General features: G+C 43.8%; 1 protein-coding gene across 17 annotated transcripts in view; it reads right to left on the bottom strand.

Annotated features, from left to right (window-relative positions):
• The window catches only part of ABLIM3 (actin binding LIM protein family member 3), a 161,413-nt gene extending 140,614 nt beyond the window's left edge, over positions 1–20,799 (bottom strand). For 6 of the 17 annotated variants that reach the window (XM_078385795.1, XM_078385797.1, XM_078385801.1 and 3 more), the window contains exon 1: positions 20,141–20,609. In XM_078385795.1, coding sequence (XP_078241921.1) covers positions 20,141–20,153 — 13 coding nt within the window. In that variant the 5' untranslated portion in view covers positions 20,154–20,609. Of the gene's footprint in view, positions 1–17,349; positions 17,473–20,140 lie in introns of all 17 variants that reach the window. The other 11 variants (XM_078385807.1, XM_078385792.1, XM_078385793.1 and 8 more) reach the window with 3 other exon arrangements.
• Positions 20,800–27,548: the final 6,749 nt, after the last annotated feature.

Below are 27,548 nucleotides of genomic sequence, written 5' to 3'. Positions count from 1 at the left end.
AAGGCCTCAGTAGCTCCTCCCGAGGTTTGGAATTTGTTGCCCCAAGACGTCAGGTTGGCTCCCCTCCACTTTATCCTTCCACCATCGGGTAAAGACCGCTCTCTTCAGGCAGGCTTTTAAAGCAGTAAGTTGTCTCAAGAATGCTGGTTTTTAACTTACAATTTTTAAATAAACATTTTAAAAATGTTTTTAATCCTAGTTTTTTAAATCTTAACATAAGTTTAACTGTTTTCAATATGATATTTATACAGTATTTTAAAACTGTGTTTGTTTTATAACTTTGTCTATTAGGAGTTACCTATGGGGAGAAACATTGCATCTAAATAAATAAATAAATAGATTAATTAATTAATTAATTAATTAATTAATTAATGTCCTTAGGGTGTCATGATGATGAAGCAAGGTACTTGGATACCTAACACAATGATTGTTGATATTCATTATGGACTGAAGGGTGGGTGATGAAAAGGAATGAGACGACATACCAGAGTATATCATAGTTACACTAGGAAGGAAAAGGTCCTCCAAACCTATGGACATCTAAGAAACACCCAACAGGACTGGCTGCTGGAATGTACTACAATATTTTCTCTGCCCCTCACCCACCCCTCTCTGCAGTCCTTGGTTATCATACATCTGATGGACACAGAGGGCAGAGCAGAAGTGGGATCGTTTCACAGGACGACAGTCCTGGAATGTGTTAATGGTCATTTGTTCCGGCACCTGCACCTGCTGCAATGCAGGGTGTCAGGGAAATTTTGGCAGCAATTGACATAAACGTACAAGTCGGTGCACATTACACATACAAACACACACAGAGAGAGAGAGAGAGAGAGAGAGAGCACTGCTGTTCAGCACAGAGGGTGTAATATAGCGCAGGGATTCACAGCACATTTCCCATGACCTTTTCACCTCACATTTCGGAGGCAGGGAGCAGCACCCCACCGGTTCACAGATTGGATTGCACACAAAACCTGTATTACAGAATACTCTTATTAGAGTTCTTGATCCCAGGCAGAGCTCAGGTAGCAATTCCACCGTTTGCAGCCTTGTGCTCCGTGACTCTGAAACTAAAGACATTTCAGATCCATTTGAAAGTTACATTGAACCTGATTCAAGCCCCCCCCCCATACAAAATACCCTGCAGTTCTTAAGTTTAATCAGACTTATACATAGCCTCTGACTGCAAAAGAAAAGGGGTTTTGTTGGTTTGTTTTTCAGAAGGAAAAATTTCTAACCTGGAAAGCATACAAAGAATGTAATTATATATATATTTCCCGTGTGTGTGTGTGTGTGTGTGTGTGTGTGTGTGTGTGTGTGTTTGTGTTTGTGTTTGTGTGTGTGTGTGTGTGTGTGTGTGTGTGTGTGTTCCCATTTATGTAATGATTTTCAGAGATGCACTTTGAGATCTATCGACAGCAACTATGAAACTAAAATTTCTAAGCTCTTGGGGAAATTATCAAAAGCTGGCTAAACTAGGTCTGAAGCAATTAACTGCATCCAGAAATATACCAACATGCTTCCCTTAAATGGAATTTACGCAAAATATATTTGAGGAAAAGAAAGAACAGCCAAGATTCAGCAGAAAACTCTTTCTTCCTATTGATCCCAGACAGCTGGATGTACAAAATGGCTGCAGAGGGGATAAGGAAGGCCATAATTTGCTTCAAGCTCTTCTTGAAAATGAAAAATGTAATGTTAAATAATAACCCTGAGCTCATACACAAGACTAGCAAACTGTTTTGCACTAATTGTTTTAGAGAAGCTCTAACTAAAAGCCTAGATGATATCAAGCAGAGGTAGGCAATGGATGATTGATTTTTCGACCACCAAGTTTCATCCTGATGCAACCATTTGGGATGTATATTCAATCTGCTACAAAGGCAAAATCCACCACATTTTAACAATGACAAGACCTTTGTCTCCAGTTCTTTTTCTTGAAGTATTCAGAGATGAATTAGTGACACCTGGGTGAGTTAATTAAGCATTCTTGGGTTTGGGGTGGATGAACAACTCATAGAACAAGTGAACTCCTTTCATGGATATGTTACATTTTCCCTTTTATCAGTGTGCTGCATTAATCTGAGAAACCATTCATTCCCAGTGGATCACAGTTTCGATCTCAAAATCGCTTTACAGGTGTTTTTGAAGAGAAGAGAAGAGCTGCTTTCCTGAGCATGCAACAGCATCTGTGACATGAAATGGATGTTCCAAATAGATTTTCCAAAACGCCACAGACAGCAGACAGGCTGCAGAATTGGAAGGGGCTGCAAACTGACACCCGTGTTTCCCACTGAACCTGGAATCCTCACCCTGCTTTGCATGCAACCTTCCTTCACAAACAATGGCCATCCCACCTAGCCAGATTTCAACACCCCCCTCAACTTCTCACTGCTTCTTCCCCTATCCCATCCCCCCAACTCTGTGCCATCTCTCCCAGAAGAGCAGCTTTGGAGCACTCAAAAGCTTGTCTTATTTTTTTAAAAAAATATATACAATAGGCAGATTTATTTGAACATATATCACATTTCCTAGTGCAGTGAACAGGTCTACCATCCAGACACCATCTGATGGTACGGACAAGACTCAGGCTCTTCCTGTTCACGTAAAGGTAGCACAAGAAGACCAAAACTCCACATGGGAGTGATCCATTACCTGCTTGGTTAGAGTGCAAACTATTTCCATTACTTCCCTAGCCCCATTTCTCCTTCTTACCTTATTAAGGAATCAATCCCTCCCTCCTACTCCAGTGATGGTTGGCTATTTTTAAAATCCGATAGAACAGACACACTTCTGACTGGTACCCTCTTTCAGAGATTATCGACAGAGAAGCACAGGCAGAAAAGCACCCCATATCCTTCATCAAATAGGCAGGAACCATCCATGAGCTTATGAAGAGAGGTGAGGCCCATTGTTCCTGGGTGAGAGCTCGGCCACGAGCCTTTCCACTCATTCCAAACCACTCCAGCAAAGAAGGGCAAAGCAATGATTGCCTTCTGTTTATGATAAGAAACCCCAGCACCTTAAGATAAACAGCTGTTTATCCACAGCTATTGGTTTTCAACTCTCAACAGCAGTCTCATCACTCTCAATATATTTCCTTCTCCAGGGGGAGATGTTTGATAAAGTACATGAGTCACATGTAATTGCATGAAGGGGCCCCAGCATTTTCCCTTTTCATTAGCAGCGATGACAGAAATTCACCGGCTCCAAATATTTAAAAACAAAACAAAACAGTACTGACGAAAGATTAGTCAAGAAATTCAGCTCTGGAGAGGACAACTGAGGGCCAGAATGAGAGAGAGAGAGAGAGAGAGAGAGAGAGAGAGAATTTTATTACACATGTAGGTTTGAATGTGACGAATATCAGCAGGCATTGCGTTTGGAAATTGTTTGTGATGCAACCATCAAATTCCAACAGTCTGACATAAAGTTAGGTTAACTTACAAATCAGCCATCACTACCAACAGGATCGGTTTAAAGAGAAGGACTAGAAAAATTCAATATATTTCACTAGCAGGAGTGAATATTCTCTATATCCTTATGGGCAAGAAGACTCCAGAAAACCCTTAAGTTACAAATCTATTGGCTCTCCATCCCCATGCCAGAGGACAAGGTTATCAATGGCTACAAGCCATACAGTGGCTACATATGACCTCCAGCACCAAAAGCAGCATGCCTCTCATAGTACCAATTGCTGTGAAACATCAGTGGAATGATCTTCTTAGGCTGATGTTCTACTTCCAGGCTTCCCACTGGCATCTAACTGGCCATGCTGACAAAACATACGCAGACTAGGCAAGGCTTTCATTGGATCCAGCACAGCTTTTCTTATTTTCTTGTATGAGGCGAGGGTAACATAGAGCAGGAGAAATGGATTTTGTCCAAAGGATACAGTACCTTTAGTAAAAAGGCAGTTGATCCGGTTCATCAAAGTGGGAGGAAAAGGAATGCCACACATTATGCATGCTTACTCATTCTCTGCATTTGGGTGAGGCTTACTTTTGAGTAAACATGCAAAGTTATGTGCTGTGAGGCAATTTTCAGTGCCTCAAGACACTTACTCCTACTCTAGAGAAATAACCTGTCAACCTTGATATGTCTTAAAGTTGATAACAAAACTAGATAAACAAAAATCTGACTAGCATAGGATCTAGCCGTGATGATGCCCACAGCAGTGGCTTAGGTGTTCTTGTGACTGTTGGTGGTTCCAGTATCCTTCCGCCCTGTAGTGCAAGTTCTCATGAATGCTGCAGTCTCTTCTGTGCAGTGGCTTCCATTCACCATTTATCTATCCTGCTGGGCCAGTCACATGCTAACCTAGCTCTAAGGCTCCCATGCCCTGATGGGAACCCTGCCCTGTGCTAACATGGGGATAGTCAAGATTTGTTTTGGCTCTTGTTTCCTTTCAGTCAAATGGTTACTAAAATCCAGGCATAGTTACAAATGAAAGACTCTCTTCCAGGACACCCTCTCCATCCAAGAACCAGCAAATGAGAACATACAGTAGTAATGGCTAGAACCCTACCAGTGTTTGCATAAGGGCTGAGTTATTTGTCATGGCTAATTGCAACTAACTGACAAGGTGAAGAGTCACCTCTCAACTGCAGTGAAGCACATGGCCGACATGGCACCATGTACCTTGTCAATTGATCACAAGTAGCTGTGGCAAGTTACTCAGTCCTTATGGAAATGCAAACAGGATTTTAAAGAGGTCAGTAGCCATTCTCATTTTATAGGCCACTTACCTCTTTAAAATGTCACAGGCTTTAGAGGCATGGGTTTCATCAAGAATAGCTGTACAAATCAGGAAAGCAGTTTGCTAAGTAGGCACAACAACAACAACAACAACAACCCTTGTTGTCTCTGTATACAATCTGAAGACAAGAGTGGATAATATTTTTATTATACCATTAAAATATAACAAAAAAAAATGCTAGCTTTTGAAGCTGTGCTAGTCTTCATCCAGCTGGGTACCACAGAGCTGTAAATGCTGCAGGGGAAAAAATAGAAGTTCCAAAACCCACAGCCAGATGAGAAAAGCAGGTACCTTAGTCAATAATAAGTTTCTAAATGGGAGTTACAGACTCAAATCAGGGGTACAGGTTTCTGATTCCACCTTTGGTAATCTTGATTGGAAAGGTTCTCTCAGTCTTGTTAATAGCATATGGTATACTGCATGCTCACACTGAAGTCAACCCATTTTTTAAGCATATGCAGCAGACAATCAGACAGGAACATCTCCCTATCCCTGGCAGTAAAAATACAACAAGAACAAGTAACACAACTAACAATTTATTGCCAAAAACATGACATCCAAAATCTGCTGCTAGAAGCAACCATCCCACTCTGCCTAATGGTCAAGCTGACTCTGCTTAGAAGATGCACCAATAGTGTAATGACATTTTAAACATATGGTAAAAGGAGGAGACCATATTAAAACCTGGAGTGAACCTTCCACCCCCACTGACACTGGAGCCAGTCCAGCCTCCACTAAGGGAAGCAAAACAGCTCTGTACACACGGACTGTCGTCGACCCAGACTGGGACAATTGAAAGGGTCACCTCACCTGCACTCTCTCTCTTATTTTTGAGACATGACATAGCAGCAGCCTTCCAAACAAATTGGATTTTATAGCTCTTACTAAGAAGCCACAATAAACACCTCAAAACTCACCTTGCACCACCTTAATCTTGATCCACTACAGAAGCTGACAAGGTTGCTAGATAACAATGTGATGAAACGTGAAAGGGAAACTCCCTCCTCAGACACTTGATTTACATGAGATACAACTCAAAGGGATTATTTAACAACAGTTCTCTTTCACCAAGGTAGTATCACTTCACCCACTCACAGACTTCCAAACACCTTTTTGTTTTCTTCAGTGTATTCCTATGAATGACCCTCCACTTTCTTGTGTTTCCTGGGTCACTGTTGATATGGTAATGGCCTACAGGAACAGTGATCCAAAACATGTGCCTGAATTCGAAAAGTAAACAAGCCGTACTCCCTCTGAAGCAGCACAGGGCAAAGGACTCAAAACAGATCTGGAGGTAATTAACTCTGGAAATCCTAAAGCCCCCCCCCCCATGGGAGAGACTACAGGTCAGTGTTAGAACATATGCTCTGCGTGCATAAGGACCCAGATTTATCCCCAGGCATCTCCAGTTAAAAGGATCTTAGACAGTGTGAGTGGGAAAGGTTGTTTGCTGCTTGGATCAGAAGATAATTGTCCTTGGTGAACTAGTGGGCTGACTTAGTGTTAATCAGATCCATCTATTTGGGGCAGTGGATGAATCTATAGATGCCTGCAAAAGATAAGATGGCCAGGTGTCCTACTTTAGAGACGACTCCTCTACTCAAAGTTTAGTTGTATCTGAAGGTTATTCATTCCCATATCTGGTTGCACTCATTACCTTTTAACAATGAAACATAAGAAGAGAGAACAGGGCCTTGATGTTTCCAGTCAACCCTTAACTCCTTGACAGAAAAGTGGGCAGGAATACAGATAACCCATATATATTCAATTTCTCTTTGAATCATAGCAATTATTTCTAACTTTGCACTTACACATCCAAATTATTGTTATGGGCCATCAAGTCACACAGGAGTTATGGCAACTTCTGTGGGGTTTTCAAGGTATGTGAGATACTTAAGAAACAGATGATTGGGGATGACAACCTGAGCCTCATGAGTCAAAATTGACCATACGATCCACGACTACACCATGCTGGCTCTCTGCAAAGGCATACGTATAACATTGAAATATTCAAATTGACTACATGTTCTTTTCTGTCTTCGTTTTGGGGTGATGGATAACTTGTCGCTCTGAAGAATTACTGCATCCAACTTTTCACTGAGAAATTATCCCTGGAAAAGATTCATCCCATAGCAAAAAGGAAAAAAGAGCACACCAGGAAATGAAATGGCCCAAACACTTACCAAATGACAAATCAACTCTTCTAGACACAACCACTTAGTCAGTTAGTTAATGGGGGCTACAACTGACCATTTTACATTTTCCTGTACCTGCTGCATGGTAAAATTAGCCATAATCCATGGTAGGTTTATACACGCGGGTTCTTTTAAATGTCTGGGCAGCTCAGTGGTTCAATTGTCTGGCAGCAAAGCTAGAGGTTGGGAATTGGATTCCTTACTACAGTGGTTTTTAACCTTTTTGAAAGAAACGCCCCCTTGAGCCATTGAGGAAGTTATCACCGCCCCCCTCCCCGCGGTGATGATATCTTTCTTATTTATTTATTTGTTTATTTATTTATTTATTTATTTATTTACTTATTTATTTATTTATTACACTTAAATCCAATGACCCCTGAAAACAAAATTCAATTCTAAGAAAATGAAATGCCCCAAAAACATTTAATGATTTAGTTGCAAGCGAATTTTAAGACGCAAAAAGAAATATAAAAAGGGCATAAAAACAAACCACAATGCAGGAACTAAAAATTTCAAGACAAAAACTCTGAAACTAAATTAAGATTGGAGGAAAATATATATTCATGCACACTGTAAAAAGGCTGCAGCCATCTTAACAGGTTTGGCTTGCTCCAGGGCCCCCCTACCGCCCCCCTTCTGCTCCAGCGCCCCCACACCGCCCCTTTTCGTTCTATCGCCCCCCTGAAAAATGAAATCGCCCCCTGGGGGGCATTATTGCCCACGTTAAGAACCACTGCCTTACTACACCTCTTTGACAGGGGCTGGATTTGGTGATCCATACGGTCCCTTCTAGCTCTGCAGTTCTGATTATGATGAAAACAACAACAACGATGATGATGATAATGTTACCATCTTCCTGTTTCCTAACCCTTCTATTTTTCCAGAATTTCAACAAGGTACAGAATTATAGCAAAAATATCCTCGCCAGAATGGCAACCAGCTTCCACATTACATCTCTGTCATACACGTGAACATGCATTGCTTTTAGTTAAACAGTCATCTGTCATTAGGCAGACACAGAGGCCTTGCTGACTTATTAGGAAATCCTAGCTGTAAATCTGGAAATTTTCCTTTCCTAGACTACAATTTCAAGAACTCCCCAACCAGCTGTGCCACTCTGGGAGTTGTAGTCCCCAAAAGTAACTTTTTTGATGTGGTGGTCAGGAAGCGAGATCCGTTAAGTCCTTCATCATTCCTAAATCTTTTCGTATGTTGACCTATCAGTCACTGCTAATACATTTCAGCCTTGATCTGGGCTTGAAATTGATGTGCAGTCTTCCCTGAACCCTGACATCCCATGTCATCCTTCTGCTTAAAACCCTGATAATACTGACAACAGCTGGGAGGTCAGGGAATTCCAGAAGTGCCACTTGACGGGTTCCAACAAATGCCTTGGAACAAGGGGAGAAAGTCACTGCCAAGTAAAGAAGGACGGAATCAAAATGATAAAAATAGTGAGCTGCCTTATATGAAATACCCATATTATTGACTGGAATGGACAGGGTAGCCAAAATATATAGTAAACTATTGCGTACTGCAAAGAAACAGATATCACCCACTGGCCACAAAATATCAAATAATGTATTACATGCCAAACAACAGGTGCCAAATATCAAATTCCATAGACTGCTGATTGCCAAGTAACAAACGCTGCTCCCTATCAAATATCAAGCCAGCTACAACATAAAACTGTATAATATCTGATTTGGGCAAATCAAAAACCACAGAGAAGATGTTTAAGACAGATTGACAAGGGTAAACTGCAAGAGGCTATCTCTCTAGTGAAAAATATACAGGAAGACCAACACCAAGAGTTTGAACACTTTCTTAATCTGTCAAATCTTACTGTTAAAGCATCTGGCCTGCTATATAGTCCAACATCCTGCCCAATATGCATGCATTACTAAAATTTATCCTCCCTCTTCCCTTTTCTGCTCACGGCCGTTTCATGCAAAAAGCAGTTGAACTAATAAACATTGTCCAAGGTTTGGATGGTCACTCACTCATCACACGCATTAAGAGAAAAGATAGTGCGGCACAGAATTTGCACATGCTAGTTTCAACTGAATACATGCAAATTTCAACATAAGGGTTATAATTTAAATGAAAATACTGTACAAAGTGCACTGCAGCCTAGTAGGGAAGATGGTGGCCGCACAATAAGACAGGCTTGGTCAGTGAACTGTCCTGGCAGCAACTTCAAGGCCCTCCTCTCCCTAATGATAATGGTTCTTGACATGAATTCTACAGCCCTTCAAAGAGACGGTGCCTTCAAATCAAGCACTACATGTCAAGACCACCCATCTGAAGGCTTCCCAAGGGCAAAAATATCCTACGCACCAGAAGAATCCTGTTCTATGATCTCTAGGTTTCCACACACATGGAAATCTAGAAGAATGGTCAACATGTGACCCTTACTTTAAGTTTTAGAATTCAGAGTCAGTTTAATTGGCCAGTTGTACAAACTAGGCCCAATGACTTGGCCAATCTCACTCACTCCTCCGAAGGTACTTCACAGGACTGTTGTGAGGATTAAGTGGGGAGGGGAGGAGGCATGCTTGCTATCTCAGGCTTACCACAGGAAAAGTGGGATATAAATGTAACAAACAGACAGACATTTAACAGGGATATTGCGTGTGAGAGAATATCAAGTTATAGATGGCTAATAGGAAGAAAAACAGCAGCAGGTTTCGATACTCTGTTGAAGGATTTAGCATTTTAATCAGTCTCCTGGAGTGTCATCAGAAAAGTATTCTAAATGCAAAAGCATTAAGGGATGGATTTAAGCTAAATTAGCTGAGCTAGGGTCCTATTAACCCCTGTGAGATAAGTTATCAAAGTCATAACTTAAGTATCATTGACTTCAGCAGGGACTTCGTTCAATTCATTTAGGCTAGGATAAACTAAACGTGAAGCAAGGAAAACCTATTAGGAGGTAACACGGGGGGGGGGGGAATCTACCAAGGCTACGTTAACTGGCTTTTGTTCTTCAGAATCTCATATTTACCAGAGATTATAAATAAAAGTATATATTTCCTCTGCCTTCTGAAACCTTCTGTCCCCAATCTTCTCTGGAGGAGAAAGAAACCCTTCAGAATAGATTTGGAGGTATGTGGAATCTATGAAGAAGGAGAGGAAAGGGAAATCCACTTCCACAAGCGGACATCTGCTTATATCATGTTGGAGGGAACCCTCAGGTTGGCCTCTGATGTAGTTCCACCTTCACCTAACAAACATGTGCCTTCCTTTTTTCCCCCCACATTGATCTATGTCTCTTTTTTCCCCTCTCCTTACCAGCTGCCCTGCCAATATCACTCAACCTCCTGGGATGCATTTCTGAGAGGAGGCAATGATTTTGTTCTAAAGTAACTAATTTAATGTCTCAAGTGTTTCCATCAAGTCTGTGTTTCAATAGGAGTCCAGTCTGCAGCAGCCACTGAGCAAGTCTGCCTTCGCCCTCCCCTTGGCTGTTAGAAGGCAACAAGAGAGATCAACCACGCATGCGCACGCCCCATCTCAAGCCCACCTCAGAATCCATTCACTTCGCTCCTCGCCCTCCTGTTGCCACCACAGACACATGACTGCTGGGCTAAATTAAGTGCACTGCTATCATGAGGAAAGCCACTCTCAATTTTATCTCACAACTAGCGCTCAGATAAAATAATGTGGTTTCTCCACTCAACATCATGGCTTGATATTCATCAGTCTGTAGGAGTAGATGAGTGTCCCCTTCCTCTCTCACCATGGTGCTGCCCCCTTGTGCAAGAAGGCCCAAAGAGGAAAAATTTTCCACCTAGGGTTGACAAAGAGGTCAACCCCTGGTGGAAAGATGTAAGCTGCTGCCTGACATGAGTGCATGTTTGCATTTGTGTTTAGATGGATGGCTTCTAACTAGGCAGTCCTATACATACTGTATGTGATCCAGCAAGCCAAAGGCAATACAGCCGCTGCTACTGAGAGCAATACACCTGCACGGGGCTTGGTGGATCACATGTCAGACAAACCTCATTAAACATACAATATATGCAAAATATTATGGTGTGGATCCTGAGTTAGCCTCCTGCAAACAAAAGAAATCTTTCTGTTCATGGATGGGAGTTCCAGATGCAAAAGAGGTTCCTATTGCAGAAGATGTTATGACATAAGTAGAAATCGAAGCTTTCCATTGAATGCACAAACCTGCAGAACCTCAGAGAATGTGTATACCACTCACTTTGTGCAGCTACGGAAGAACAATGGAAACTTTCCATTCTGAACAAATATTCATTATATGCAAACTCTGGGAGCTATGGGTTAAATTGTACCTTCTGAGCAAGCAAGGATCCAAAACCAAATTTGGATCCTGACTAGTTTTAATATTGTTGCCATCATGTCAAAAACAACTTACAGGAGCCATAAAAGGAATTTCTTGGTAAGGAGTGGGTTTAGTAATTTCTCACCCCCAGTGAGTGGCTGAGCAGAGATTTAAACCCAGGCCTTCTGAGTTCTAGTCTGTCACTTTATCCACTACACCACAATGGGTAGCTAGTTCGTATATTATTATATTCTGTGCTGTGAAGTTGGAACTGACTTATAGCAACCATAACAAGGCTTTCAAGGTAAGTGAGATATTCAAGGAGTGGTTTTACCAGGTTCCGCCCCCTCAGTACGTTTCCATGGTGAAGTGGGGATTCAAACCCTGTTTGCCAGAGTCCTAGTCCATCACTCTTTCCACTACACACTAGGAATCCCAGTTCTTATATACTACAGTTTAAACAAAGCAGAATATATACTACAGTTTAAAAAAAAAACAAACAGAAATCAGTACAGTATTTCTCTGTTGTGTTCAGGCAGCAACAGAGAAATACTGATTGTTTAAAAGCAGAGGTGAAATCTTCTAAGGAAGACCCTGCACAGAGGGCCATGAATCCACTCTATAATAGGGGAAGGAGCTCATCCTAAGCTTTAAAAAGTTGCTTTTCCTGGCCACTAGAAAATTTACTCTTTTTTTGGGATCACAATTTGCCACAGCTCCTCAGCTAGCTGAGGAATTTTTCCAAGCACTGTGACCCTCTCCATCTGGATGAACTGCATTAATGTGATCTTCCATTCATCTTTTAGCAACAACAAAACCCTTGCAAATTCTACAGTAGTGGGGAATCACAGGGAAACAGTGCTTAGGCCCTTTGCCAACAAAAGAGGCATAACAATGCCTTGTGATTCTTGTTTAAATACAGAATGCTGGTAAACACTTTGTAACCCCATGTCTCTGGAGATTATTGGGCAATAATACTTATTGGACATAGCTGGGATCCTGATTCAGATTTAAAAAAACAACAACAGTCATTCAGTGCTCTGTCCCTCTAAGGTACTTAACATATAACCTTTCCTACAATGACATAGTGATTATCAGGCAACTCTGCCCTAGAAGGGTCCACCCGAAGAGCCTGAGTATCCAGCCAATAAAGAACGGAACTGTGTCAAGCTTTCCAACAAACTGTTCGTTGCAAAGCCCTTCGTGCTGTTCTTAAGTGCTTTCTTGGAGTAAATTTTCCCTCTGAAAACAATGAGATATTTAAGGAAATCTCCACGACTAATAAGAGGGATTGAAGAACCAACATGGCATATCTATTGTGTACACAAAAGCTTTCTGGAAGAACTGGCACCAGCTTTTTTTTTTCCAGGGATGTTTGGCACAATTCTGCCAGTGAAAAGACATAATCCCCACCCCTCTAGTTCTATCAGCTACCACCACCACCTTATATGCCTTCAGCAGACACTGGAAGCATTAATCAAGCTGCGAATATTAAAAAAAAACAGCAGACAATTTATATATCTTACTTATCTTGAATGGGTCAGAGCTAACTAGGCACAAAGGGACTGATTCCAGTCACAGCCCTGTGACAAATCATAATGTTCATCAGCCTGCCTTCTGCCATTCTTCCCTCCTTCCATACAATATGGGCAAAAGGGGGATACACAGTGAGGTTGAAGGTATATTCCAAAGAGATTTGTGCCCTTTTACCTCTCTCTCTCTCTCTCTCTCATCAACTAAAGACTACAGTAACAGGGCAAAAGGTTGAAGAGATTTTTCTTCTTCTAAGGGTCAGGCATCTTGAGTTGCCTTTCAGGCCAGGGTGGACCAAAGAGGCCCTCATCAGGGTTAGCTCAGTTTAATCTCCTTTGGGCGGATTTCCAGGACAACATTCTTTCTGCAGTGGAGAGTCATTCACACAATGACACGTTGTTTTGAATCTGTCACTTTGAAGAGAGCGCCCTGTCAAAAGCTCCCATGTGGAGGCTGTGATGGCAAGCCCTACCCTTCTGCAAGGTTTGGAGGGCCTTCAAGAAACGACTCCTTGGCCAATTAGGTGGGTTTAGTTCCTTTCAAATCAATGATCCTGCGCCAAAGGATTTCACTTTAAAATATCACAGATCCCACACAGCAAGAGGTGAATGGGATCAATACGGTTGAAGAGGAGACCTCAGGATCCAGATGCTTTTATAACTTTTTTTGGCTAGGGATCTTTCCAAAATCTTTCTTTGGCACTATTGCTCTAAACAGCCACCGCAGAAGAAGAACTGAGGCCACAGATGTTCAGGTGAAAACTGCAAGTCCTGTTTCATGTCTATTTATTGAAGGAAAACTATGGTAAATCCTACAAAGTTTGGAAATGCTGCTTTTTGGATTACAACTCTCAGAATGGCCTAGCCAGCTCTTGGGCATGCGGGCTGGAGGATCTTGAGAAATGCAGTTGAAAAAGTAAGTTTTCCAAGGTCACCACCTCTTACCTCCAAGAAGACATGGCTAAAACAGGAGCCAATCTGAGGCTGCAGAGAAGTCCAGAAGCGAGGTGTAAATGCAACAGCCCCCCCCCTTTTTGCCATGGCCACCTCACTAGTGCTGGGTAATCACAGGCATAACACCCCAGAGCCTGGAGACTGGCTGCATTTTGCTCCTCCAGTCAGCGTTCACTGACAGATATCACCTCCTGTCTCTTCTCCATAGGAGAATTCCACTCCACCTTATCATGTGTTGCCTCTTCTCCAGATAGTGGCTTCATGTTTTGTTCCCCCCCCCCCCCCCGCAACTTTCAAACAAAATAAAATATATTCAGTTATGGCTATATGTTCAGGTATCCATTCACTTGGAAATAAATTCAGCAGAACGGGCCAAACATGGAATGAGGGGCAGGAAAGGTATTTGTAGGATGTTTTGAAGCAACTGGTTAGGAAAGAATCTGAAAACTCCTTTTCTGGTGTCTACAAAACCACTTAATATATCCGATGATATTAATTAGGCATTTGAATTCTGAGACTATGAAGATGTATATGCAGATGTTCATTTAAAATAAATGCAAAAAGGCTTTAATAATAAAAGGAGAAGGCTTTGATGTGTAGAATGATGAACCCATTCCTCCCTAAGAGCTATGCATGCAGGCGTTGCAGGAAATGTGCAGTTGCCCTTTAATGTACAGATACGACATAACAATGGAGATAGCCTGAGCTGGCTCGGAAGATTTGGGGGGAAAGCTGTTCTTTGTATTTTTTTTTTCTGGCAATGACTTACATCAAGGGCCCAGCTTCAATAGAAGTGTTCACGGGCTATTTATAACCTTATGAATCTATTTGTAGCTCATTAGCGCAGCTAACTACAACAGAAGGTATATTAATAGCTTTACACATGTAAATACCACCAATGCTACAGCTCCTAGTCCCACCCTCTGAAATGCCAAATTAAATCCAGTATCTGTGAAAGAACAAAGAGCCTTTCTCCTCATTATGTAGTTCTCTCTCCAGCAATCTCCTGTCTCTCAGCGTGTCATGACCGCCATATGTAACAGGGAAGAAGGCCGCATTCTTTGTTGTTTATTAGCACCGCTCGCATATACTTTACATTGCCCGTTCACAGAAGTCCAGATAAGTAACAGGTGTGCATAAAATTAGGACGTCTCCAGCCATGCTATGCCACACTTGCATTTCTGAGTAGGCTTGCAACCCAGCAAGAATGTGTCTGATGCCTGTGTTGCTCAGACTGGAGACATGAGCGTCATGGCAGAGCCCGCTCTTAACTCACCAGTATCCTTCATCTGCTTGACACAAACTTGCAGTGGCTTCTAGACTGGCTGATGGTTTGTAACCACCTGAGAAGAACTGGAGGATGGGTCTGAATCTCACAAACAAACATGGCACACAAGTGGCCTGGTGTGCTGAGCAGACAGGACACAGATGCCATGCCAGACACCATTCACGCAATGGCCATTTCGTGGGCAGGGGTCTTTGATGAAAATAGGATGTCTTTAGGCCCTAACAGCTGTTCTCTCTGCTTTACGTCTGCCAGACAGAATCCTGATATCATTGTAACGCATGGCTTAGAAATAAGAGGCTTAAAGGAATCTGGGAGGCAGATACTCAGCTGCTAAAAATTGGCACAATTCCACGAAAGTCAACAGGGTGTGGTGCTGATTTACATCAACAGAAGTTCCTGCCCAGAATCTCTTGTCTTGCTGTGGAGAATAAGAGAATTATTAGTATGCTCAGTTAGGGGTCAGTAAATAGCTTTTTTTTTTTTTTTTTAGTTTGCTAAACAGCTTTGTGATGGTTTGACTACAAATCTCTGAAGCTGGACATAAATATCAGTCTCTTAAAGAAGAGCAACTAAGGCTGAAATATTTTAACTTTTTAACAAAGAGTTCCCAAGATCAGGTTCTACCAAGGTCCACTGAACCAACTGGTTGCTTAATTTCATCATGTAGAGATATTTGTGTCTGCTCTCCTCTCTGCTATGCCATATACAAGGCATGGTTTCAATTCTCATGCTAGGATTGCAAGTGCTTGACATTGCTGAGAGCTGAGTCAAGTGTAACTATCTTCTCATGTAGTCCAGCACACATTGGATGGTATTTTGGGTTTGGAAACCTAGAGAGCAAGGATTCAATGCCAAGTTTCTGGCAAGAGCAAATTTATGCATAGGATGATATCAGACACATAAAAGCATATACACAACTATCAGCCAGGAGCATAATTCTGATCTGACCTACCCTTGGACAATAAATGAGAAAGCACAAAGAATTTATCCTTCCCCTAAGACAATAAGAAATGTGGAACATTCTTTTAAAAAAAAGTCTTTGAGACATTTTTGTGCATTTACAGGACTGATTTTTGTGCTTTTCTCTGAGCATTATTAAAAAGTATGGATTTTGCCTTCTTGCATCATCTAGCAAAGACAGTACCATTGGATATATTGCTTGTGTCTTTCTGGATGCTCCAACTGTCTTTTTGTGTTTGCTATTTTGTCTGCACTCAGGAAAAGTCACTTATTTTGTATAATGCATTTTATGCAAAATATGATAAAAGCAATTTTAAAAAATTCCACTGGAATCAAGAACTTGTTAGAGTTGTCATGCCATGTTGAGGTGGCCTGTCCTCCACACAAAATGACATTTGTGAGATTTCTGTACGTCCTCATGTTGTGACAGATGTTATTGAGGCACTGAAAGAGTAAGGCATCTTACTGTAGAGCATCCTGCATAGACCCCAAGAGCTGTCTTCATAATCACTGCACACAAAAACAAATAAATTTGGGAGGCTAGCCCCTGAACCTGATGTTGGGAAAGTGCGAAGGCAAGAGGAGAAGGGGACGTCAGAGGAGGAGATGGTTGGACAGTGTCATCAAGGCTACCAACATGAATTCGACCCAACTCTGGGAGGCAGTGGAAGACAAGAGGACCTGGCGTGCTCTGGTCCATGGGGTCATGAAGGACACGACTTAATGACTAAACAACAACAACAACAAAAGTCCCTGAAATTGTGATTTCCTATCATAATCGGCACCAAGTACCTGTCAATGAAATATTTTCTGATTGTATTAGCTAGAAGACACAAAATACATGGGAGTTTGTAAGATGGGTATTAAAGTACAATGGGAGGGTATGCACTAAGAACAGTAAGTAGCTCAGCATTCCACTGTAGGACTCAGGGTACTGTATAAGACATGCAGTGCAATCCTAAACTTGTTAACCTAGAAGTATATTTTTCTTTCTTGAATGAACTGCTGGATAGGTCAGTGCTTTAGTTTTCTGGGTTGGGAGTTCAATTCCCCACAGTGCCCCCTTGTCAGGGGCTGGACTTGATGATCCATAGGTTCTCCTCCAGCTCTGCAGCTCTGATATTATGATGATGATGATTAAAGGAGCCCAGAATTCTTCAGCCAAATGCTTGTATAAATGGCTACATATCAGCCTCTAAGAGGCAGCATGTATCTTAAGCTTCTTATGCTCTTATAGTATTAAACAGGCATGATTTATAACCCACAACTTGAAGAATGCAACATTTCATGATGGGACCAGATTCCCCACCTTGCATGCAGAGCCTGCTTTAAAATGACCAAAACCACAAACAAAACCCAGCATGGACCTTTGCAGACAGAAGCAGGTGGGATGGTCAGTGGTTGAGGTTTGCAGGTGGGCAGGCATTTAATCTCCATCCCAACAGCATTCTCAGATATTTCCCTCTGATCCTTCCCATATCTGTGAATCACTGCAATGGAGAAAAGGAAAGGGCAATTCTCATAGCTTCTGTTGCAGGAAGAGCAGTAGGTGGCAGCGTTCATTGATAAGGACCTTGGTGGGGTGGGATCTTCTGAAAGGTTCTTGCCCTGCAAGCCCTTACTCTGCGCACATCCAGTCCATTGTAATGAGCAACATGGTGCTGATGACATAACAAACCATGACCTCTTATGAAAGCAAGCATGACCTGGGATCAAAGAGCTACCCACACACTTTCTGTTTCTGTTTTATCCTACCCACTCCAAGGGTCCTGAATATTTGGATTCGGATTTGTCTGAATCATAAAAAAGGAGGACAGTTACTTTTCAGCCTTCCATGAAATATTAATAAGAAATTCGTCATTGTAACGCCCAGAAAGAACACAAAGCATTTTGCAAAAGGGAGGAGAGAGTGTCATTCCGTCTGCCAGTGCCATGGCACAGAGGGGGGAAGACAAAGGCACACAAAGGTGGCGTGACAGATCGATTCAGCCAATCTTCACCAGTTCCACTTTGGATCAGCCAGCCCGCCTGCCTGCCAGACATGGGCAAAATAGGGAACAAACCACAGAATTGAGGTAGAAGGCCATGCTTTACTTAAAAGGCCACACTGTGGGTAAAAGATCGCTCGGCTCCCTTTCCATCCTCTTACCACCATGCTACTGCAGATGACAAATGTGTCTGTAGAGGTTGGTGGTGACGATGGCACAGAAATGCAAAGCGCACGTACAGGGGGCAATGCTCAGTGCTACAGTAATGGATTTATTTAAACATTGGTCCTTAAAACAATAAGGATCAGCACCCAAACTGGCTATTAAGCTTTAGAGAAAGAATCCACTATCAAGAAATTGTCATTTATTTGCATCTGCTTCCCTTCAGAGGAAACTCACTCACTCCCCCCCCCCCCCAAATCCTGTTCTCCTTTTGCTTTTGTGTTCTCTGTGGATGTCTGAAATGAGACAGGCAAACCAGGCAATGCCATTCCCTCTAAAGAGTTGCTGAACTATCAATTTTTGAATTTAGCACTTCGGTGGCTGATGTGGGTGAACTGGTGCCGTGCGCTACCTTGCATCTACCAGAGAAAGGAAGGCTCAATTTCCTGTGGTCTGAGTTAACCAGCACACTCTCCCTATCACCTGAACAACTCTTCCACAGCTCAGGCGTGGCTCACGTGGAGCATGCCTGGAAAGTTTGCTCATCCATGATGCTGTCCAAAAAATCCAGAATCACCTGTTCCTTGGGCCAAAACGTGCTCACAAGAAATGCCTCCCTGGCACCACCTGCTTGTCTAGAGTGGATCAAGAAGACACACACTGAGGTGGCAGGGATTTAAACAGGAGGAAGTCTAAAGGAGGGACACCAAAACTAATTGGCTGATGCTCTTTTGGAGGGAATCCCATGCCATACCTACAGCACTAGTAATTCAATGTCAAACTCCAAGGTGGTGAAGATTTAACAGAATAGACTATATGAACAGACAGATGAACTGGCATCGTTTTGTCAGACTACTGGCTTGCTTCTTACTTAATCAACTTGATATTATTTAAATTGACAGACGTTGGCGATCGAGGAGGATCCCGAGGGGAAAAGGTTGCCCTAGTCCTCCTACGCCCCGGTTTTGAAGCTGCAACCCAAATCTTCAAGTATATACAGTAAAGGCTGTTCTATACCAAGCAGTGACAAGGTCCTTTTGTCGGCATGATTAGGGGCCAGGGCTGCAAAGGTGCTTCAGGTTGGATTTGTAGCGACGTCAAAGTGCTACCAGTGGTGTAGACGGATGACTGGGCAGTATGGGAAACAGGATATACTGCCAGTAACAGAAGAAGAAAAATGAGAGAGAAATAGACACCAGTTTGAAATCTCCACACTGAATCTGTTCTTTATTTGCCATCAGTGCTACAAAATGGGCACGCTTCTGTGCTCAGTGGGTCCCCAGCACCTCCCCCCCCGCCGATTTTTTAAATTTAGGCATCCAGATGTGGTCTTGCTTAACACCTCTCTCCATTTACTGCATTGTTTTAAAACATACATCAATGTCTCATATACCAATCCTTACAGTCTTGCAGAAAGAAGGGTGGGACGCTCGGTGCCGATCAGTGGACACATATTTACTCCTCGATATGACCACCAGCACCTCGCTCGCTGGCTCTCTCTCTCTCTCTCTTTGAACTCTGTCCTGGGACGCCCAGTGATGGCATCCTGCCGATGTCTACTTATTACACAAACCGGCAGTGGCGCAGGTTGAAGACAAGAGTGAGCCTACTAGGCACTGGAGTAAGTGAGTGAAGTATGTGCCTGTGTGTGTGTGTGTCTGTCTGTCTCTCTGTCTCTGTCTCTCTCTCTCTCTGTGTGTGTGTGTGTGTGTGTGTGTGTGTGTGAGAGAGAGAGAGAGAGGGAGAGAGAGAGAGAGAGAGCGACAGCCCTGAGCTTTCAAAGGGGAGCACACGGGCGAGGAGTCCTCAACCCAGCTGCCGCCAGGGCAGAGTTGGAAAGGGAAAAGGTCCAGGATGATGTGCCTGCCTGTCAGTTCTCAAAGAAAGACTGGCACGGGGGGACCCTAAGCCCAGGAACGGTCCGTCATCCTGCGGGGCCGCTCGCCTTCCCAAGCCCACGAAGCCGCCCGTCCTCCTACAGCCAAGCCAAGGAAAAAGCCCTACTTACTGCTGGTGCTCATGATGATCCGGCGCTGCTCTTCTCATTCAACAAAGGGAGGGAAAACCGTCCTTTAAACGCTCTCCGGTTCTTTGCAGCTCTGTTGCTTTCGCTCTCTTTTCTTAAAGGAATATAGTATATAATCTATTCTCCCTCAGAGAAATCGATGATCGCCATCTAATTCATCGGCAGGTGTCTCCTGCTTGATCCCATGCTATTCTCTCTCTCTCTCTGGGCTTGGGTCTTTTGCCCTTAATCTTGGGCAGGAGGATAATAAGGTCAGGGTGGGGTTAAAAAAAAAGAAAGAAAGCAGGAAAGAGAACGAGAATGGGAGACGGAGAAAGCGGAGGAGCTGTGGGGCAAGGCCCCCCCCACTGATGACACTCCCCCCAGTCTCTCGTCACTGATGACACCCCCCCCCCCCCAGAGGTCTAGGGCGGGCAGCCTGCCTTCCAGCAGCCGAGCGCGGGCTGAATCAGGAGCCGGTCGCGGCTGTCATGCAAGGCAGACCGATTTCCCAGCTCAAGCTCTTCTGACGGCTCAAGGGGGTGTGGATCAGGGGAAGGACAGCCAGCGGAGGGGATGGGTGGGTGGGTGGGTGTGCTTCTCTGTCTGTCTGTCTCTGTGTGTGTGTGTGTGGAGAGAGTCTACGTACACAGCCTGCTGAGCGAGCCGATCCTCTCCTCCGCTTCTCTCCCCCCTCCCCTCCCGCCCCGCTTCCTCTCGTCGTCGTCGTCGTTCGCGTCAGGCTAATGATCCCAAGCGCGGCTGGCGAGGAAGCCCCGCCCAGCGCTCACCTCGCTCCTCTTCAGGGCAAGTTTGTCAAGCGGCGCCTGGTTCAGGTGCAGCGGGAGGAGTTTGCGCGGAGACGGGGCTGAGTGGCTGCACGCTGCTGCGATGAGGAGGAAAGGCGGCGAGAGACGGGGGGAGCGGCGGCGGCCCGGGGGGGGGGGGGTAAGAGAGGACGAGGGAGAGAAAACCAGCTCTACTGGGCTGGGTTTGGGGTGGTTTACTGCCGGGGGGGGGGGGGGAATAGGATGAGACTGCCTGCTGCCCTCTGCTGGCCGAAGCTGGGAGTGGTGTCCTCGCCACCAGCCAGGCATCCACTTCGTAAATGGGGGGAAAAAACAGGGGGCAGGTGTGGGGGGGGAGTGATAAGCGAAGAAAATGATTTTTTAAAAAATATGCCAAGGCAAGAGTGGCGTGTTGTAAATGTGCTTCTTTCTTGCGCGTTTAGTATACAGGGCTTTGGTCTAGCTTCCAGAGTCCATTCATGGACCCTTGAGTTCACCGTTCTCCATCTGTAAAATGGGCACAGCAGGGACCTGGGCTACCATTTTCTGGTGGCCGGAGATTAGAGGCGACAGACACATATGTGAAGCCTGACATCCATAGATCTTGGAAAGTGCAGTAAATATTAAATTGCCATAAAATTGTATGGCTAGAGCCTTCGTTGCACTTGCTTTTTAAAGGCGCTTTATGCTAAAGCAGTGGTTCCCAACATTGAATATTGAGTCCCCAGATGTTCTTGGACTACAGTTCCCAGAAGCCTTCACCACTAGCTGTGCTGGCCAGGATTTCTGGGAGTTGCAGTCCAAGAACACATCTGGGGACCCAAGGTTGCGAACCGCTTTACTGAAGAGAGAGGAAGAATTACATGTGTCCTGCAACCCAGGGGGTAGGAGGACAACCAGACCCATTTTCCTTAAATGTTTTCTTTTGGTAGGCTTCCAATGAGGTGACCAAGGTGGCTAGTCATCCAGTGAAATGAAGACTTAACAGATGTTTATTGACAATCCTATCCAGTGGTCACATTTCACAAGGTCCTCTTTCCATCTGAGGCTGTCTGTAGAGAAACAGATATTTCAGGAGAATGCGGCCTCCCTCCCCCCCCCACTCCCACAATCATTCTGTGATGAGACACTAGGGGGGTATAAATGACTGTGGTGATGTAGAGACCCTCAAGAATCTTGCCCACACAAGGTACACTTGTTCAGCTTTCCATATTTCTGTAAGTATGAGGACAGTTGTTTTGTGTACCATGGCAGGGCCTTTTCCCTATATATTCAAGGTGAGGAGCCCCACCACTCAGTCTGTGAGTCGCTCTGGATGATAAATCGGGTAACTCAGGAGCAACTGGTTGTCAAACCACTTCCTAGCTTTCTGGAACTGAGGATGTTGTGAAGTAGGAGCTTCTGAGATAGGGGAGGGGAAGGCTTTTAATCTGGCCTGTCTGGATCCACAGTCCAACCTGTGGGTGTTTGGGTCAGGCATCCCTGACAGGAGGGGAGCAGGAGGACAGGAGGGGAGCAGGAGGTGGACGATGCAGAGCAAACAATCTGAATGGGGCAAAATCTTTATTTCCTTGTGAATGCCAAGAGATCCATATGCTTTCTAGGCCTCTCTTAACTCAATAGAGGCTTGTTCCTCTGTAAACTCTGATGCCAAAACTCACAAAACCAAAACACGCTCCCATCACTCGAAACATGGTCACAAAGTAAGAAGAACACATACCAATAACTCTGAAATATCCTGATTTGAAGCTGGGTACATCACTATGCAGGATGACAGCCAGCCCCCCAACCCCCGATCTGAATGTGGTGAGGCTGGCTGCACAGGGACAGAATGGAGGTGGCAATGGGCTAAGTGAGGGCCAGGAAATTGGGACTGAATTCTGACCACAGGAAGATGCTGTTAGTGGGCATTCCTGGGTTCAGGAAATATGTCTGGGGTGTGTGGGTGGGCTGACTCTGAATGTGAATGCGCTCTCTGAGGAAGCAGGTATATGGTCTGAAGGTTCTCCTGCATCCAGTTTTGCCCATAGAGGCCCAAGTGGCTGCTTGCGGGTATCACTGGTTTGCTAGCAATGCTCTTTCCTAGGTCAGGATTGCCTGCCAACAGTAATCCATGCTTTCATAAGATCACGTTTTTATTACTGCAGGTTGGATTTGAATTAAATCTGCTTGATTTAATTCATGATTTAAGCCACCCCTTAGGACTTGATTTAATCAGGTGATTTTTTTCCACACACAAAAAGCACCCTCTTTCTTATTATAACCTTTATCCATAGTTCCATTTGCCTGAGGAGTCTCCACCTCCAGTAATCCCCCAGTATTGATATTTCCAGTTTTTCCAAAGTGTGCACCTTAAGAGAGAGAGAGAGAGAGAGAGAGAGAGAGAGAGAGAGAGAGAGAGAGAGAGAAAGAAAGAAAGAAAGAAAGAAAGAAAGAAAGAAAGAAAGAAAGAAAGAAAGATTGCCACTCTAAGGGAATAAGCATTGCTCAAGGAAACTATTGAAAGCCATCCTGCAGGCTTTCATAGGCTTCCAAAATGGCCAACTTTATAACACAGTGGGGTGAGGTGGGCAAAAGCAGCAGGTATAACTTCAGTTAGAGTTGTGGGGGGGGGGGAGGAAAAGACTGTTGAGGCTTGTTATTTCTCATCTCTGTTAATCTCTGGAAACACAAACCCCGTTTGAGAACTGCATCTCTGATAGTACCAACCAGACTGAGTAGAGGAGGAGACACAAGGGTTATCCTAAATCATTTATACAGAAGAAAATGGACTCTTATAACTTTGAAGCTCCTGTCAAAGAACTGTTGGACCCAATTAATAAAGCTTTTTTTAAACATTGTACGAATACTTTGTCTCATAATACAGAATTAGAATTATAAAATTTAAAAAGTACTTTGAATAAAAAATGATTTTTTCAAATAATCTGGATTTTCATTTATTAAAAAAATTCACAGATTTTTATCCATTCTGGATTATTGTAATACACTCTGCATGGGGCTGCCTTTGAGGGTTCAGCTGGTTCAGACAGCAGCTGCTTGGTTATTGACCGGTGAACAAAGTCAAAAGTCGTATATTACACAAATTTTCCATAACTTGTACCGGCTGACACTTCCTTTCTGAGCCTAATTTAAGGTATTGATGTAGCTTTATAATTAATAATTATGTCCTTCAAGTCATTTCTGACTTTTGATGGCCCTTCTCAGGATTGTTCTATACCTAAAACCCCTGAAGAAGGGCCATCCTAAGTTGGAATCAACTTGATGACACATTGTTATTATTATTATTAAAATACCTGATATCACCCGTGCTTTGCTTTGTTTGTCATATGAGCTATTTCTGGTAATAAGCAAGGGAGGATTGGGGCCAGTCTATCCCGAGGAGGTCTCCATCAGGTATGTCATTTAACTTTTATATAAACTCGTGTGAGAGCTGGAGCAACAGAGATGTAATATTTTAGAAAGAGGCGATTGGTTTGTCACCCTGTGGGCACTTATGCTGACACAACTTCACATTCACAAAGCGAGGCATTCTGCAGTTAGGAGATGATGGGACTGGATGTTCCCGTGGCTTAAAGTTGCTGTTTACTGTCTACCGTACAAAGGGTGCCTATATGGTTTCTTCGATGCACACAACTCTGCAAGCTGCGATAACCGTGTGTCTTTTCAGTGCCAGCCTGTCAGTCTGTATCCGCGTAGGCTGCCCCCCCGCCACACCAAGATAGATCATAGGCTGCTGTCAGGTATCATCTCTGAACAGAGACTCCGTCTGTTCCAGTGATACTTGAGGATCCTTTGAGGCGCTTTGCCAAAGTTCAAGGCACACAGGTCTGGAATTTCAAGCCAATGAAAAAGGCCTCTTTGTGCTGCATCGCAAGGTCTCTACTACTTCTTCACACCCTTCACCCGCACCCCATCCCTGTCAGCGATCCTTCAGCTGAACACTGCCTCGCAGTTATGCCTGTGGCAGAAGCCAGGGCCTCTCTGCTGTTTGATTTGGGGGAAGCAGTCGCTGTTTCTTCATGACATGAAGAGACAGGTAGAAGGCGGCGCACATTCTGTACATGCCTTTAGTTATGCCTGGAATGAGATGATTCTAGATGGTCTTATCAGTCACAATGGGGGGGGGGGTTGAGCTGCTCGAATGGAGGCTGCCAGCTCATGTGAACAGAGGGAATTCTTTTGCGTCAAGTTATCTCCGTCCCTCACTTTGCCATTGCCACCCTAGTACATATTTCTTCTTCCTCAGTGTAATGGCTGAGTGCTGGGAGTGCCTCTACTCCACGTTCCTTGTTTCAGAGAGCAACTTGCAGAATGTCCCAATTGCCTTGACTGGTGGCCATGCTGCTGAGAAGCTGCAGTCCAAGAATTAACTGCACCCAGCAGTGATCGAGGTTTGCCTGTGGGGTAAAAGCTGGAAGAACAAGACGCCTTGGTTGCCATACATCTGTAACATTTCGATAGGAGAAAGTACTTCCTAAAGCATTTTGCTCTTAGCCTTAGAAGTGGTTTCAGACCACAGTTCCCATCTGACTCACCCCAGTTTCAGCACCCATTTCCTATTTGAACTCTGAGCTGCCCTTGATCGGAAGATAATGAGTAGAACTTTTTCTTTTCTTTTCTTTTTGAAGGATCCAAGTGGCTTCTGAGGATTTATCATTTACTTCTGGCCTTGATACCTTGGTGGGAAGCATTACTGAACCAAGAATTTTAAAGCACATAGAAAAAGGATTGCCAAGGAAGAATCAGCATGGCTTCTGCAAATGAAAGCCTGGTCTTCTTCAACTAGGCAAAGGAAAACTTGGTCAACTTAAGGTCCAAACTAGCTCTGGCAATGCAGGTTGTGGGCCACGTGCCAACGGTAGGTGGGCATCGAGTGGCATGTGCCCCGCAATACAATTGTCAGTTCCTCCCCAAATGCGTTGCCTCACATGTTGTAACTGGGCTTTAAAAAAACAAAAACAAAACTTGGTTAGCACGGATGGAAGAAGAGCAAGAAGTAGGAAAAATCCCACTTCTCTGAGCAGTAAGCAGAACAGCAAAATATTGTTTGGTTGTTTTTTCCTGCCTTGGAGGGAGGGAGCAGGATCTCTGGAGGAGCAGGATTGTGAAGAGAAGGCAGATTTTAGGACATACAGTTGGTCTCGTGGGATCTTCTATCCGGCTGATGGGGCCTAATGGAGACTCTTCGCCTGTTGTATTCATCCCACAGGCTAGAATTTGCACATGCCTCTTTAACCTTTGAGAGTGGAAACAAGCCTGATGATAGAGATGATCCAACAGACACTTGGACTTTGAGAATGCTGCCAGCAAAAGCCCTGCTCTGCCAATACATTCATGACAGTGGGATGAATACACCAGGAAGGACATTGCTTTGTTCGTAGTTTCAGCACCTGTTTTGGTAAAAAGTTTGTGGTCACATGTGAGCAAGAACCCTGAAAAATCTGGTTTCTTGCTCATGTGTAAAGGCTACACAAGAGCAGGAGCCTTCTCCTCTTCAGACCTGGTGCTGAAGAATGATGACAGAGGTGACTGGACAAGGCATGGCATGATATGGCACAGTATGTCCTTCTGAACATGTTCACAGCTTTGGTATTTATGATACCTGAATAAGGCTATAATATTTCACCAAAACTAAGGTTAGCAGAAAGGGACGTGGTGGCGCTGCAGGCTAAACTGCAGAAGCCTTTGTGTGCTGCAGGGTCAGAAGACCAGCAGTCGTAAGATTGAATCCACATGAGGGAGTGAGCTCCTGTCGCTTTGTCCCAGCTCCTGCCAACCTAGCAGTTCGAAGGCATGTAAATGCGAGTAGACAAATAGGTACCACCACAGTGGGAAGGTAACGGTGTTCCGTGTCTAGTCGCACTGACCACGTGACCACGGAAACTGTCTACGGACAAGCGCTGGCTCTACGGCTTGGAAACGGAGATGAGCACCGGCCCCTAGAGTCGAACACGACTGACTAAAATGTCAATGGGAACCTTTATCTTTATCTTTACCTAAGCTTAGCAGTGATTGGAGAAGAGAATAGCTTCTCTTCTGGACTGCTGTACTAAGTGGATAGAGATCAAGATGGACAGATATCATAACGGAGGGAAGATACAGAGGTGGTCTCCTTCACATTTGCAGATTTGGATTTGGATTGTGGTTGATTTTGTTCAACGTGTTCATAAATTATCTGCAATTAGGCAACAGCCGCAAAGGACCTGAGTTTCCAGATGATGCAGTATTATTATGCAGGATGGTAAAGCCCAAAGCAGACTGCAAATATTTTGAAATGAATTTACTTAAACCAGATGAAAGGACAATAAAATGACAAATGAAACCCAAACTATAACCTTGTTTAGTGCCTGGAAGAATTACTTCTTGGACAACAAGATGCTGGCCGGAGAATCTGGGTAGTCGACTACATAACTTTTCCAAGGTTTGATTTTGTGCAGTTACCTGGAAGTAAGCTCCACTGCCTTAAATAGGCTCAACGTCCATACAAGGTGTATATGACTTTTCTTTTATTGAAAATAAATGAAAAATTGACATAGGGAAGCCACTGCACCTAACTTTATGTCATTGTCAGACTGAGAGTTGAACAGAAGAGGGCTAATGAGCTTACAATTGGTCTTTAGGTT

Source organism: Pogona vitticeps, chromosome 2 (genome assembly GCF_051106095.1).
Source record: "Pogona vitticeps strain Pit_001003342236 chromosome 2, PviZW2.1, whole genome shotgun sequence".
Lineage (NCBI taxonomy): Eukaryota > Metazoa > Chordata > Lepidosauria > Squamata > Agamidae > Pogona > Pogona vitticeps.
The sequence above is the reverse complement of the archived record's forward strand: the minus strand, read 5'-3'. Positions and strand labels throughout refer to the sequence as shown.